Source organism: Lissotriton helveticus, chromosome 7 (assembly GCF_964261635.1).
Source record: "Lissotriton helveticus chromosome 7, aLisHel1.1, whole genome shotgun sequence".
In the NCBI taxonomy this organism is placed as follows: Eukaryota; Metazoa; Chordata; class Amphibia; order Caudata; family Salamandridae; genus Lissotriton; species Lissotriton helveticus.
Genome location: NC_136068.1, coordinates 1,195,621,649 through 1,195,635,604, shown reverse-complemented (window position 1 = coordinate 1,195,635,604; position 13,956 = coordinate 1,195,621,649). Strand labels below are relative to the sequence as shown.

The 13,956-nt window shown below is 44.5% G+C and overlaps 1 protein-coding gene across 1 annotated transcript in view; it reads right to left on the bottom strand.

Moving 5' to 3' along the window:
* C7H17orf75 (chromosome 7 C17orf75 homolog) overlaps positions 1–13,956 on the bottom strand; it is a 198,648-nt gene that overhangs the window by 42,540 nt on the left and 142,152 nt on the right. Inside the window, exon 5 of the mRNA XM_078654362.1 lies at positions 4,370–4,427. Coding sequence (XP_078510488.1) covers positions 4,370–4,427 — 58 coding nt within the window. The remainder of the gene's footprint in view (positions 1–4,369; positions 4,428–13,956) is intronic.

Here is a 13,956-nt window from a genome sequence, read left to right as displayed (position 1 = left end):
CCGCTTAATTATTCGACCCACTTAGTCCATATGTCCGCAGGGTGACCATTAGCAGGGAAGGTTGTGAACTGGGCGTTGCGGCAGGTGCTATGTCGCTTCTCCGCGTCCTACAGTGGTAGTGAACATCCTGTGCTTTTAAAGAGAATGTGCCAAAAGTTTCCAGCTTCCTCATCATGTCCTCATGAAAGCACCAACGAAAGGACTGCCTGAATGATGCAACCGATATGAAGCAGCCGCTGCGATCAGAAATAAACACTGTGAACGTTGTCCAGTTTCACGGTAACATTTCCTTAATGTTCCTTAAGTCGCAAAACAGTAATACTAAAAGCATCTCAAAATAAAGGAACACAAACATCGAGTTTGTGGAAAGAGAAAGCACGTTGAGGCAGCGATAGAAGAGAAATGTAAGGTGGGCGTGATATTGCCTGGCGGAGATGCACCCACTGGGAGAATCCCGAACGCATGTAAGCGCGAAGGCGGGGGGAGGGGTGGAGGCAGGGAGCAAGCAAGAGGAAAGACAAATGGCACTGAAGGCTGGCGGTTCGCGTGTGAACGCAAGCTTGTCGCCAGCCAGCAGCACTTTGAAAACTCACCTACTAAAGTCTCTCCGAGCAGCGCATGTGCGCTGACTCGGGGAGACCTAAAAAAAGCACGTTGATGCAGCCCGTGCTGCCCCACCTCTGTGCAACATGGCTAAAAGCTCTGACCAAGCCAACAGTTTTCATAGGCTAGAGCTACTGACTTTGCCAATGCTTGTTAGTTAAAGGGGGCGGTGAAGTGCTTTTTAACCTGGGTGGATGTGAATGACAAGGCTGGCAGAGACTCCTCATCAATTCAGTGTGCACGTTACGGCCCGGGGTAGACATTTGGTCTGCTAGTTCGCGGCGTCACTCCGAACACATGTAGTGGTCAATCTGGATCCTCTACGCCGCAAATGGGAACTAGATCTGGGGAGGCAGCTGGAAGACAGAGAATGGGAAAGGGTATTGAAGAGTCCCGCACGCATACCCAGAAACATGAGATTCTGCCAAATACAATTGTTCATTGTACATAGGGCATACCTCACACCCGAGACGATTAATAGATACTTCCACCGCACAGACGCGGTATGCCCCTGATGTGCTGAACCAGGGGCCGGGCTCATACACATGCTGTGGAGCTGCCAGAGACTACACACATACTGGCGCACAATTAGTGAGTTATTGCGCGAATGCACAGGCCGCAACATACCCTTTGAATGGACAGTTTATTTACTGCACCACTTTCGTAGAACCCCGGTACAAAAGTGACGTCTCGATTCCTTGATTTAGGACTCATTGTCGCCAAGCGGCTGTTAACCAAGCGGTGGAAGGTGCAGGAACCGCAGCATATGTGAGCGTGGAGACACTCACTCTCCGCGTGGGAGAGGGCGGAGGGATTGGCCATTAGGAGGGAGGAAACGCTGGGATTGCGGAAGGAACCAATGGCAGCCCAGTGGGAGACACTGCTCCAAGAACTACTGCGGACTGAGGAAAAAGACCCTCGGGCAGCCTGAGGGAGGGGAAGGCGACCTTATGGCAGGTACAGTAGGGCCTACCTGTGGGCAACTGTAATGTTCCATGTACGTACATGCACTAAAAGATACTGCGGGTAGACCCAGCTCACACTGAGGAATTGGGGCAACTGTCAGGTGGAAGAAAGGTGATGAGTTGATGAGGAAACGGAGGGGTGATGGGAGATGGGATCTTTATGTTCGTGCCGGTCAAAGTTGTGGTTGTTGGTTATGAGTGTCTATAAACCTCAACATCTGTTCAGAAGCCCAAACTGATTGATCTGAAAGGTCTTTATATAGTGGACCCATGCTCCTATTGAACTGTAACTTCTATCGATTGTGAAATGAATGGCGCCTCAAAATCACACTTGTTTCTGAACTGCAGCCGCCGTATGGATACTTGAACTGTTCTAAATTCATGTACCAGTAGTATGTATCAAATGTTGCTAGGTGACCCAATGTACAGTTGGGTTTGAAAAATCAAAACAAGTTGCCTTTCATGAATATGTAAACTTGGAAATCAATAAAAACAGATTTAAACAAAAAAAATTAAAAGGGTTTGTTTCCAACACACTACAGAATCAACAAAAAGTGTACTTCATTTGTGATTTCCAAATTTGTATATATTCTGAAATACTGGCAGTCTATTTCAATGTTGTTGTGTGCTACAAACAATAACCCTCTCCTACCCCCAGTAACCAGCATGATTGTCACATAAATCCTCTCTCTTTGAAGTCAGAGAGAGAAGTAAGCACCAAGCTTTCTCCGAAGACAGAGCCTGATATTTGACCTCTGTCTTTGACTGCATAGCAAATGTGACAAGATAAGAACAAGATTTACAAGCTTGTTTACAGAAATGAGCACTTGTGGAAAAATACAAGGAGATCTAGTGTGAAAAGGCTGTACTCCTAGGGAGGAACGAACTCGCACTGGACAGCTTAAAACGAATAAAGCCAGCAAATGGACAGTCTGAAAATGTGAGTTACAAACCACAAAGCCAATGGTAGGTGGAATGCATTCCCAGGCAAGCTTTCTGAATGTCCCCAAGATGTCTTTAGCAAGCCAGACAGCTCTGCTGTCCGACAGCCTTCGACCTAAAAGGGAATCACTGGCAAGCACTTCATAACGGAAACACAGCACCCATGATCACACTCACAGACACTGGCTGGAAAACTATTAGGCTAACCAACCCTCCAACAGAGTCCTTTTTACTGGGAAATCATGCAACCAGCAAACCATAGTTTGCATACAGAGACACCCCACAGAGTAACGTGGCAATGAGAAAAGGCACATGTTGCAATATACATAAAACTCATAACATTCAAGGTGCGTGTCTTTGCTTTTGAACTAAATCAGATCCTACAACATGCTCACAGGTCAGGATTGGTTCGGCACAACATGCACAGGTGTGAGGAATAGTTCTGCAGATCATGTCCTTAGATATGGTTCTGTAGCACAATTATAAATCAGGGGTGAGATTTTCAACATATGCATGTCAGGCAGATGGCTATGTATTATTTACATGTGCACAAATATCGGTATTGGAAGATTTTATATCAAAATAGTCCAGATTTAATATAGGCTTGCAGATATTTAAGCACCATAATGTCGACTACGACAATATTGTCAATGTAAGTGTAGACTTACTATTATTAACGTCCGCTGTGACAATATTTTGGAGTCGATAATATGGTCGTGAATCTACAACACACACACAGGGCAGGGGTTTGGTTCTGTAGCATGTTCAGGGTTTGTGCTGCAGCACAAGCACAGACTAGGTGTTGAATCCTCAGCGAATGCACACGTCAGAAATGTTCGTCTGTCAGTGGGTTGTTTCTCCAGCTTGTGTACAGACCGCGGTCACACGCATATAACTGCAATTCACTCTACAACACATATGCCTGGAAGGTTTGGGCCTGAAGCTTGTTTATACATCAGGGTCATTTTGTTGTACACAAAAACGAAAAGTAAGATGGATCTGCGACAACTGCACACATCTAGGATTGGCTCTACACCACATGCGGAGGAGTAGAGATCGTGGTGGCCGTTCATCAGCACTTGCATACGCCAGGAGGTTGATTTTGAAGTGCTTCCTATAACTGTCTTTTTCTAACTTGGATTGTGCATGCAAATGCATCCAACAGATAGAGGGGAACATGAATGGCTGTTTTTGTAGACTTCTCAGGCAGAGATATGGGAATAAAACAACAACACTTGCATGCAGAATATACTGATTGAGAATAAACATGGGAGACAGTGACAACATGGTGGGACCAGGAGACACTTACAGTGTAATCAAAGGCTACAAGGCCCATGTGCAAGACAAGCTGAGGCGGAGACCCTTGCAGTGGGACTATCCACAAGCAGAGGACATGTACATATGCACATCATAACACCCAACCCGGCCGGGCCACCGGGACACAAAAATGCTGAATGCTACACCATAAAAGTGTTTAACATAACAGTAAGATTAACAAACACATGCACAAAGAAACTTCACTAGATGATATTGTTCAATATGTAGATGTTACTATATGTTCTTAAAAATAGCATGGTTGGCTTGGACACTTGTGGAGCTCAAAGGGAAGGGCCTATCACCTATTTGAGGCTGATAAACTCACGCCACGGAAAATCAAAGGATTAATTTGCTCTATATAAATGTCACAGAATTTCCTCAGAACACCAATCACAATGTCACAGGTGATCAGAACGGTTTGAAACCAGGCTAAGGTGGAAAAGGCAAAAGGGCCGGTGCCAATTCTATAAACAATGGTGCATACAGAAGTACCCCTTTCATTAAATATCAACAGCCTACAACAATAACTGGGACTCTCTTACCTCAGGTTCTAAGTCGCTTTTCAGGCCTTCGAGGTATTTGTCCAGTTCGAGTCTGAAAGTGTTTTCTTAAGGACATCAACAAACTACTTATGACATTGTTTCAGATTTCAGGTTGACAAACTGACTTGCAAATGAAAACCCAATTCTTACAGATATTTTGCAACTTTAAAGATATTACATGACGTTTATAAAACAAGATTATTTTTTAAGATTTCTGCTAACATAGTACCTAATGCTGTAAAAACAATGTAAGTTCTACAGTACCTTAAAATGGTCTTAATAAGATGAACCCCATCCATTCAAATGCTACAACGCACTGACATGTGCCCAATGACTACATTCTCCCTGGAGTTATCAAATTTCCAATCCTGCATGATCCAATTGCACTCCCTCACTTTAAACCTCAGTTCCTGTGTCTTCCCCTGCTACAGCAAGCTCCATTTCGTCTTACTCCACTGGATCCAAGTTCAGCTACCTCTCCATGTCGCACATGCTAAAACCTCTTCCTCTGCCTCCAGAGTATGTAAACATTTACTTTGCTCTTGGTGGTAGATGTTCCATGGTCTTCAACCACTTTCTCCAAGTGTTCAACATCTGTTTGGTTTTCAAACGCCCTGAAGACTCACTCTCTTCATCTCTGAAATCCCCTAAGCACTGGGCACTGAGGTCTGCTCGCTTCACCAGAACTTGTACATCTGATTTCCCACGATGCACCCGTCACCTGAAGTCCAAAGTCTCCTTCTTACCTTACAAATTACACTACTTTACTGCTTCTACTTAGAGGCACACTATGGGTTTTTGATGTATCCTCATCACCAAATGTGTCAAATTACTTCCTGTGGTAGAAGGTATGACTCCAACCATAAGCCTAGGAGTAGATAAAATGCTATGAAGGATGCCAGGGAAACCAACAGGCTTAGAGACATAATTTGAGGCAGTAGCAATGAACCAAGTACAAGTTTAACAGTATAATAAACACACTCTTTATTGAATCAGAAATTAACTGAACATCCTAACAAGACAGTATCCAAAAGCAGAAGTCCACATCTCATAGTCAGAAGAAAGTGCCCACCATAAGGGTTGTGCCAGGGGTTGCTCAAGAATACCAAGCTGTTGTGCAGAAAATATGCATCTGCTTTCAACATGCCCTTCCAGAAAGGCAATGCTTCATCAGGTACAAGTTTGGACTAACAATGCTGCACAACATATTGGTCTGAACATTCTGTCATTACTGTTGCCTTCATATTATTCGTTATCTTGATTTCTGCTACTACTCACATTGAATGGAGGGAGTTTGGCAAAAGAGTAAGAATACATTTGTTATAATTACGTATATGCTTTTATTACTGAGATATTTGCAATCATTATCCTCCATTCCTCTCCACAACTTTAGATCTGTACAACTCGTTAGCTGTTGTGGAGACGAGGCGAGGCATGCAGAGAATGCCTAAGGTACCACCACAGAGGCACATCATAGGTTCTGTGTGTCACATTTGTTTTTCTATTGTTTAACTGTAGCACTGTTTACTATCTAGTAATATCTAGGATTGTAAACTGCCAGCCCACGCACAAAGAGGAAAGTGGTTTCAAAGGTATTAGTACTTGTCACCGCTATTAGTACATATTGTATTTTTTTCCCTGCTGTAACACTCGGCTCTCTGAATACTTTTGTGAGACAGTTACTGAGCTGCAAAATGCCTCTTATGCAACCGCTCCGCCGAAAGGTGGATACAGGGAGATGAGCAGATTGGAAAGCATTGCTGTGAGAAAGTGGCTCTTTTGCCTGGTTAGCCCCTCACTTTTTGCCTGGTTTCGATGTGGTTTCAAATGTAGTGCACAGGGTCCCTGTCAAGCAGGTCTCTTGTGCTAGTGCTCCTTCCCTAAAACAAACTCCCAACTAACACTTCTCCCCAGGTAAGTCCCTAGTAAATGGTACCCTGGGTGTCTAGGTACTGAGAGCTAAAGAGGGTCCCTTGGGACCCCTCTCACTGGGACCATGCCACTGCCATTGCAGCCTGCATGCCCATGTGAGGGAGAAAACAACACAGTCGACATGGCACCCTGCCTGGGTGCTATGCCAGCTAGCACTGCCTAGCAGCATAGGTAAGTCACCCTCTAGCAGGCCTCCCAGCCCTAAGGTAGAGTGCACTAAACTAAAGGCGAGTGCCAGTGAAGCCATGGAGAGCACATGGGCTGGGAACTCGACAACTCAAGTTCCACAGCAGCATGATGGATTGACTGAATACAGGAGTGTTTGATATCAAACTACTCCTTTCAATAAACCCACTTGATGCCAGTGTGGGGTTTATTGTACCATGCACCCAGAGGGCACATCAGAGGTGCCCCCTGAATCCCTATCAACCCTGGTGTGGTCTCTGACTGGCTGTAGGGTAGAGAGCCCCTGCTCTCTGGGGCCAGAAACTATACACATCTTGGACTGAGGTTTTATGCCTCCTCTCCCAGGATAGGCCAGTGCTCGAAGAAGGGAAGCTTCAAAGGCCTTCAACATCTGTAATGCGACCTCCAGCCTCTGCTAGCAGCAGATGGCAGCCCCTGGTTTACACCCCCTCTTTGGGTGGGAAACCCTGTGGGAAAATTCCAAAAGATAGGTGGTGTGTCCACCTCTGCCAAACACACCCTAAGGTAGGGCGAAGCACAACTTTCAGTCCCCGCCATCTTGAAGATGGGGGGACCCCTCCAATATGGGCTAGGCCTATGCACCCTGCCACAGGAGGGTGGCATAATAGAGGGTGTAGTCACCCCGGGTAAGATGCCCATGGGCCCAACCTGATATTCCCCTAAAACACCTCCTAAATTTAGTATTTAGGTGGCTCCCCCAGACCTCACCCTCAGATCTACAATGACCTAAGAAGAAAGAAGGCACCATGCATCAGAAGCCAGAAGACGACAACTGCCTTGTCCCCAGTCCTACCGGCCTGTCTCCAGCTTCGACCCTGCGAACTGTCTTGCAACAACTACATGCCTTCAATAAAGACTCAAATCTTCCATGGACAGCAGACCTGTCCAGAAGAAACCAACTCCAAAGACTCCAGATCCAGGCGGATCAGCATCTCTTGCCCACTCGGCACCCGACGCCCACGGCCCAAGTCTGAGTGGCTCACCTGTACAGTGAAGTCTCCTCGACGATCCCGACCTCATGTACAGCATTGGCTGACCTCTCCTGCCCTCCACGACGGCACCTGCAGTGTAAAGTCAGAGGTTCCACCCGACCTGCTCTGGTAAGAAGACCCCACCGACTGGCTCCGGTAAGAAGACTCGAATGTCGAAAGGCCCCTGGGACTTGGTAAGCTGAGCTGACTATGTCCCAATGCCCCCCTACATCACAACTTACCTCTGCGGTCATCGGTCTACTACTTGCAACCTCCGTTGCCATGCCTGCAGCCTCTTTGTCAACCAAAGAATCTTTATTGAAAAGCATTGGGCGCCAGACGTTGAATTTACACCCTGCACCCAGCTGTCCATGTGCCGCTGCTGGTGTATGTCTGGTGCCGCTCAGTGGCCCCCTGTGTTTGTACTAACCCCCAAAGCTTGGCCTCTGCAATCGATTTACTTCCCTGCAAGCAGTGTGACTCCAGGCACCCCCTGTCTCCTTTGGAAAGCCACTGGCGGTGCAGTTGTGGTACTTACCTGACCCTTGGCCCTTGCTGACTTTTGGCTCCGAAGACTGAGATTTTAAGTTCAACACTTACCTGTATAACTGCAATATTATTTTACCCATACGACAAGATTGGACTGTGTAAAAAAGTTTATGTGTCGATTTTTTAAAGTGACAAGTATTTGTAATTAAAAACGTACTTACCTTATTACTAAGACCTGGTTCTTAAAATAAAGTACAATCAAAGTATAATTTTATAAAATTGGTCAGCATATATTTCTTGAGTCGTGCATCCATTATTGATCTGTGAGCTAGCGAGTCATCATACAAGATTTGGAACTGAAAAATAACTTGTTCTGGTGTACTTTCTGCTACTATAAATAATGTAAACAGAACAATTGTGCGTAAATTGCTTGCGACTGCTGGGGCTCAATTTGTTGACAACTTAGTTGGCCCCATCTGACATCTTATTTCCTTATTCTCTTGTTTGTTATATTTTCACGCTGAATCATGCCTTTACGCTCAGGGAAGGAAAGAGTGGTAAATATACAAACAGCTAGTGGGGTTGTAACCGGCCCCCTTGATGCTTTTATAACTAGGGCGACTGGTTTTCTAGAAAAGGAGATAGCGTTTGCGGAGAAACGTTTATCGTTAGATCTTATAACAGGGAAACGTTCCTCTATTGGTCACATTGCATTAGTGGCAAGCCCGCAGCCTTCCTCTACGACTCCCCTTGTGTCTATGGACACAATCCAGGTGGAAGTCCATTCTGAGGGGGGAAAGTCAACCCTGAACTCTATTGGTAGCGATTCCCAACTTAGTACCTCTATAGAAAGCCTTAGTGGAGATAGCGTATTAAATGGGAGTACTGACAATCTGAACCCTTTAGAATCTCAACGAATTGTCCCTTTAAAGCGGAAGAGGAGCAAGAGCCCCCAGCAGGGGGGCACCTCTAAAATACCCAAAACTAACAGTAATCCCCAATTGATTCACAATCCCAAAACATTTATTAAATCACAACCCCCTATGGGTGTAACTAGCCCTTTAGTTCCCTCACAGTTACAATTGATTAACCAGGCCATTATTGACAGTTCTAGTAATGATGATGATGGTCTCCTAAGGAAAATGGAATTATTAGTAAAATCACTCATGCTTCCATTATTCGAACGCACAAGACTTATGAACACGAAGCTTGACCTTTTGGAAAATTTGGTTCTGGAAAATACAGGACTCTTGAAAAAGATAGTTCATGATCACCCAACACAATCTACCTTAGTTAGCAAACCTAGTTCATCGGTTGATGTTGGCAAAATTAAACGGCCACCACAGGCTTCCACCAAGCAATCTAATACCCAATCCAGCACATCTAATCCGGCTAGGGATACATTAAGGGGTGGGAACATGAAGACAGTTGATGTAAGGCATAATGATAAAAATCCTACTATTACCCAACCCCCGATTACTGCTAGGGGTCCTACTCATTTAACAACTTTGACAAAACCAAACTCTAGGGTTATGGGGAAACAAAGCAAAATTACACAAGCTCTCCCCAGGAAAGTACCTAGACAGGACTTGCCATTCATTAACCTACCACCGGAGGCTTCCCCCTTCACGATTATACTAACAGGAGTTGCACCCCTTATAGATGATAAAAACAAAACAAATGGGGACCTTAGAAACAAAGTAGTTTTTTGGTTAAACAAAAACAGACCCCTCCCCCCATCTTTTGCCCCGGAGATTTTGAGTGTTAGGCGGGTAGACTGGGTGGGACCCTGCCCGAAAGACCTAGAAGGTGATTGTATCATCATTAATTTTAGGGACCCTCGTGTGGTGAATTTCATAAGCAGGGAAGCTAGATTTGGAAGGGTGGGGGATGTACAGTCGTTGGGTCTAAGTTACTTCTATCCCAAAAGACGTAATGCTCCTTTGTAAAATCCTTTAATGAGTAATAGACCCTTTGAAAGAATTCCAGTTGATAGGATTTTTTATTCCCCGTCTTTCCCCCACCTATATAACCGCTTTGAAGCCCTTTCTGGTTTGGAGAGTAACGACTGACTCTCTTCTATACCCAGTGGTGAGAGCCATCTTAACGATTCTGGAAAAGGGGTAGTAGTTTCATGTAGTATAACATGTCCAGCTAGCAAAGAAGGGGTGACATCTATCTCGGAAGTGGCGAATGGCAGTACCACAGTGGGATATTCACATGATGATGATGTTCTTGTACCGAATGTAATGGAGGCTTCTGAACACTAGTTGATGGGTTTAGATGTTGTGGTTTCTTCACATGAGGATCCGATTCTGAAAATAGCCTCATGGAACATTGCAGGGCTCAAAGGGAGACTACCTTCAGCTGAATGGGGAGCTTTTATTGATTCATTTGATGTTTTAGTCTTTCAGAAGACCTGGGCCCCAGAACCAATCTTTCGTATGGGTTATTTGAACTTTTATAAACCGGCAACAAAGGGTACCAAGGGCAGAGCTGTAGGAGGCTTAGTAATTTTGTTAAGGCAGTCCATTAATTGTCGATCAATTGAAATCCCTGTGAATAACCCCGATATCTTGGGGATAAAAATGGGGATGGAAAACCAGGAGAATATAATTTTAATTAATATTTATGCACGGGGTCAACCTGGTGGGAGATGCCCGGCTATTTTGGATGATCTGGACTCCTACTTAGAGTCAATTGGGCGAGACAACTTTATACTTTTAGCAGGGGACTTAAATTGTACTTTTGAACCCCAGAAGAATCAGGACGAGGGTTTATGTTGGGAGGAAGATGTTATGTGGAACATCCCGAACTTGTCTCTAAATTGTATCAACAGGAGTACTGAGGCTGCTTTGCATTGGTTAGGGTAATGTCTGGTGTGGGGTTTGAGAGCGACCAACGGTCGTACGAAGTCTGATAAGACTGCCCATTCTACTTTTGATAATGGGATCCGTAAGAGTAGAATAGATTACTTTCTGGTTAAAATGGAGTCTTGGTCCCATGTAATAGATATGGTAGTAGTGGACAGGCCAGAGAGTGATCATAACCCGTTGTCTTTAAGTCTGACACTCTCTCGTGCCACAGAAAGATCTCAGACAGCCACATGTGTTACTGCAGAAGCCGTTTTGACGAACGATAGAAGGCGGGTTAAATGGTGTAGGGTACTAGCGAACCCAGCCATGCTGGATGGTATTTCAAATGTAGCTTCTGCAGTGTTAATGGCCATGTGTGATTTACCCCCGGCTATGGAGGCGTCTCACGAGATCACTGATCTTCAAGACCAGTGTTTTACCAAATTAAAGGCTATCCTCACCCTTCCACAGAAGCACAGTAAAGAGAAAACGCCCAGCTTTAGTAAGAGATGGTATAACAGAGATTGTAGGGAGGCATTTAGTGGTCTTAAAAAAGCAATTAAATCGCGAATAACATCAGATATTAAATCGGCAAGGCAAAGTTATAAGATGGACCAGTGGGTGGCGAAACGAGAGTGGGATGAAAGTTATTGGTCCGACCTATATGAGGCTAGTCTGTCTACTAACCATATTAAGTTCTGGGAAGTTGTTAAATGGGGTAGAAACCCTGAAACACAGATCCCAGACAATAATGTTTCGGCTGAAACATGGGTCGATTTTTTTCTCGTCCCAGTTTAGAGGTTCAGAACATGAGAGTAGAGGTACTCTAGTGACACGGTCCTGGTCTCAGCCACTGTCCATCCACTGCTTGGTGTTTACCAATGAAGAGGTCGAGTCGGCGCTCCGATTAGTTCAAGCCGGGAAAGCTCCAGGGATGGATTGCATCCCGGCTGACCTTTTTAAATCTAATCCCCAACTCTGGGTTTCTTACATTACCCAGGTTGCCAACGCAATTGCAAAAGGGGCAAGGATCCCAGTTTCTTGGAAAGGGGCTGAAATCTTACCCGTTTTTAAGAAAGGCGATCGTTCGAACCCTAGCAACTATCGTCCTATTAGCTTAATAGATTCTCTGCAAAAAATTTTTGCTAGGATGATTCTTGCTAGGGTTCATGGGTGGATGGAGATGGAGAGCATTCTCTCTCCATTACAGGCAGGATTTAGAGTAGGTACTAGTACTATTGACCAAGTCTTCCGATTTGTCCTGATTTTCTGGAAAGTAATATTATTGGGTGGAGGGACTATCTATGCCGCCTTCGTGGACCTTAAGTCCGCCTTTGACCTTGTGCCAAGGGAATAGATGTGGGCAGTTCTGGCCAAGATTGGTCTACCGCCCGAACTACTCGAGATCCTGGTCAGATTGCATGAGAACAATTTTGCCAAAGTGAGGTGGGGGAGACAAGGCCAGGTAACGGACAGTTTTCCAGTCACAATGGGTGTTCGTCAAGCATGCGTTTTGGCACCCACCATTTTTTTATTATTTATTAACCAGGTGGTGAATTATTTTGAAAATACACCAACAGACGCACCAGTCCTGGGTGGGACTAAGTTCCCGTTGCTCATCTTTGCAGATGATACACTAATTCTCTCTAAGACCCGTAGTGGTCTTCAAAAGGCGATCAATAGATTTGAGGATTTCTGTAAAACAAATGAACTGCAAATTAATGTGAGCAAAACTAAATTTATGGTTTTTACTAAGAATCGTCAGGTTAATAGTCATGTGAACATGAATGGCGTGGCACTAGAACAAGTGAATGTAATGACATATCTCGGAGTGACCCTGGATTATCGCCTATCTTGGAAGCCACAGTTGGAGGCACTCCATTTACGATCCGCCCGCCTAATGGGCTGCTTGATTCAGGAACATAGATTGTCCCTGACTAAAAGGGTTTCACCTGTATTAAAAATCTATGAAGCGAAGGTTAATTCGGCAATTCTGTATGGGGCCGATTTATGGGGCCATACAGACCTCACACCCTTAGCTAGGGCCCAAAACAAATTTTTGCGTAAACTGGCAGGCCTACCACTATCTTCCCCAATCAAACCACTTTTGATAGATATGGGTTGTAAACCGATAAAATAAATGGCACAATATCGGCTTATAGCTCTATGGAGACGGATCTGGACGTCTCCAGACCTGAGCCTCTTTGCTAATGAATTAGCAGAAGTGAGATCGATTAGTGGCTCATGTAATATCCCATGGTTCCGGGAAGTGAAAACAATCCTAGAAAGCATAGGACTTAGCCAATTGTGGGCCAACCCAGGGTCTAACACATTTCCCTCCAAACAAGAATACAAACTGCATTTTTGGGCTTCTGTTAGATCCCGCTCTGTTGTTTTGTCAGATACACCCTCCCTAACAGGTTGTTTCTTGGCTCACAAATTGGATCCCGTATTTGAGACCTACTGGGATGTTATTACCAAGAGTTTGGACAAAAAATTATATCACCAGTTTAGAGTGGGGTCTCTACCTGTGAGGTCTTTTACCAAGAAATGGGCTGGCCACACAAGAGAGTTTTGTTCTTGGTGTATTGACCAAAAGGAGAGTGTGGGACATCTCTTTTTTGCCTGTCCGGCTTACTCAGCAGCAAGGAAAAAATGGGTTGGGCCCATATGTCGAAAGCTAAATGTTGGAGGGTGTAATGAGGCACTTTTGGCTTTAAGAACAAATACCTCAGAGATTGTGGTCATTGGAGTAGCTAAGTTTCTTTTTTTTTTTTTTTTTTTTTTTTTATTTGGTAATTTACAGTTGCAGATACAAAAAGATAAATAAACAATGTTTAGAATGGACTTCAATGAATGGCAAAAACAGTTTAGAGAAACAGGAATATTAAGGATATAACATAAAAGACGAAGCAACAAAAAAGAAACTATAACAGTTAGGTCCTAATTACACTCATTTATCCACAATCTCTATTGTCATTTTTCCAATTTTTAATTGGTTTCCAAATCTCAATACCACGTGCTCTAGACTTTATCCCTTTACAGGCGAAAATTGCCTTTTCTTGATTGTACATACCTAAGAGCCGGGACAGCCAAATCTGAAAGTTAGGGGGATCAGCATCCTTCCAGCGGG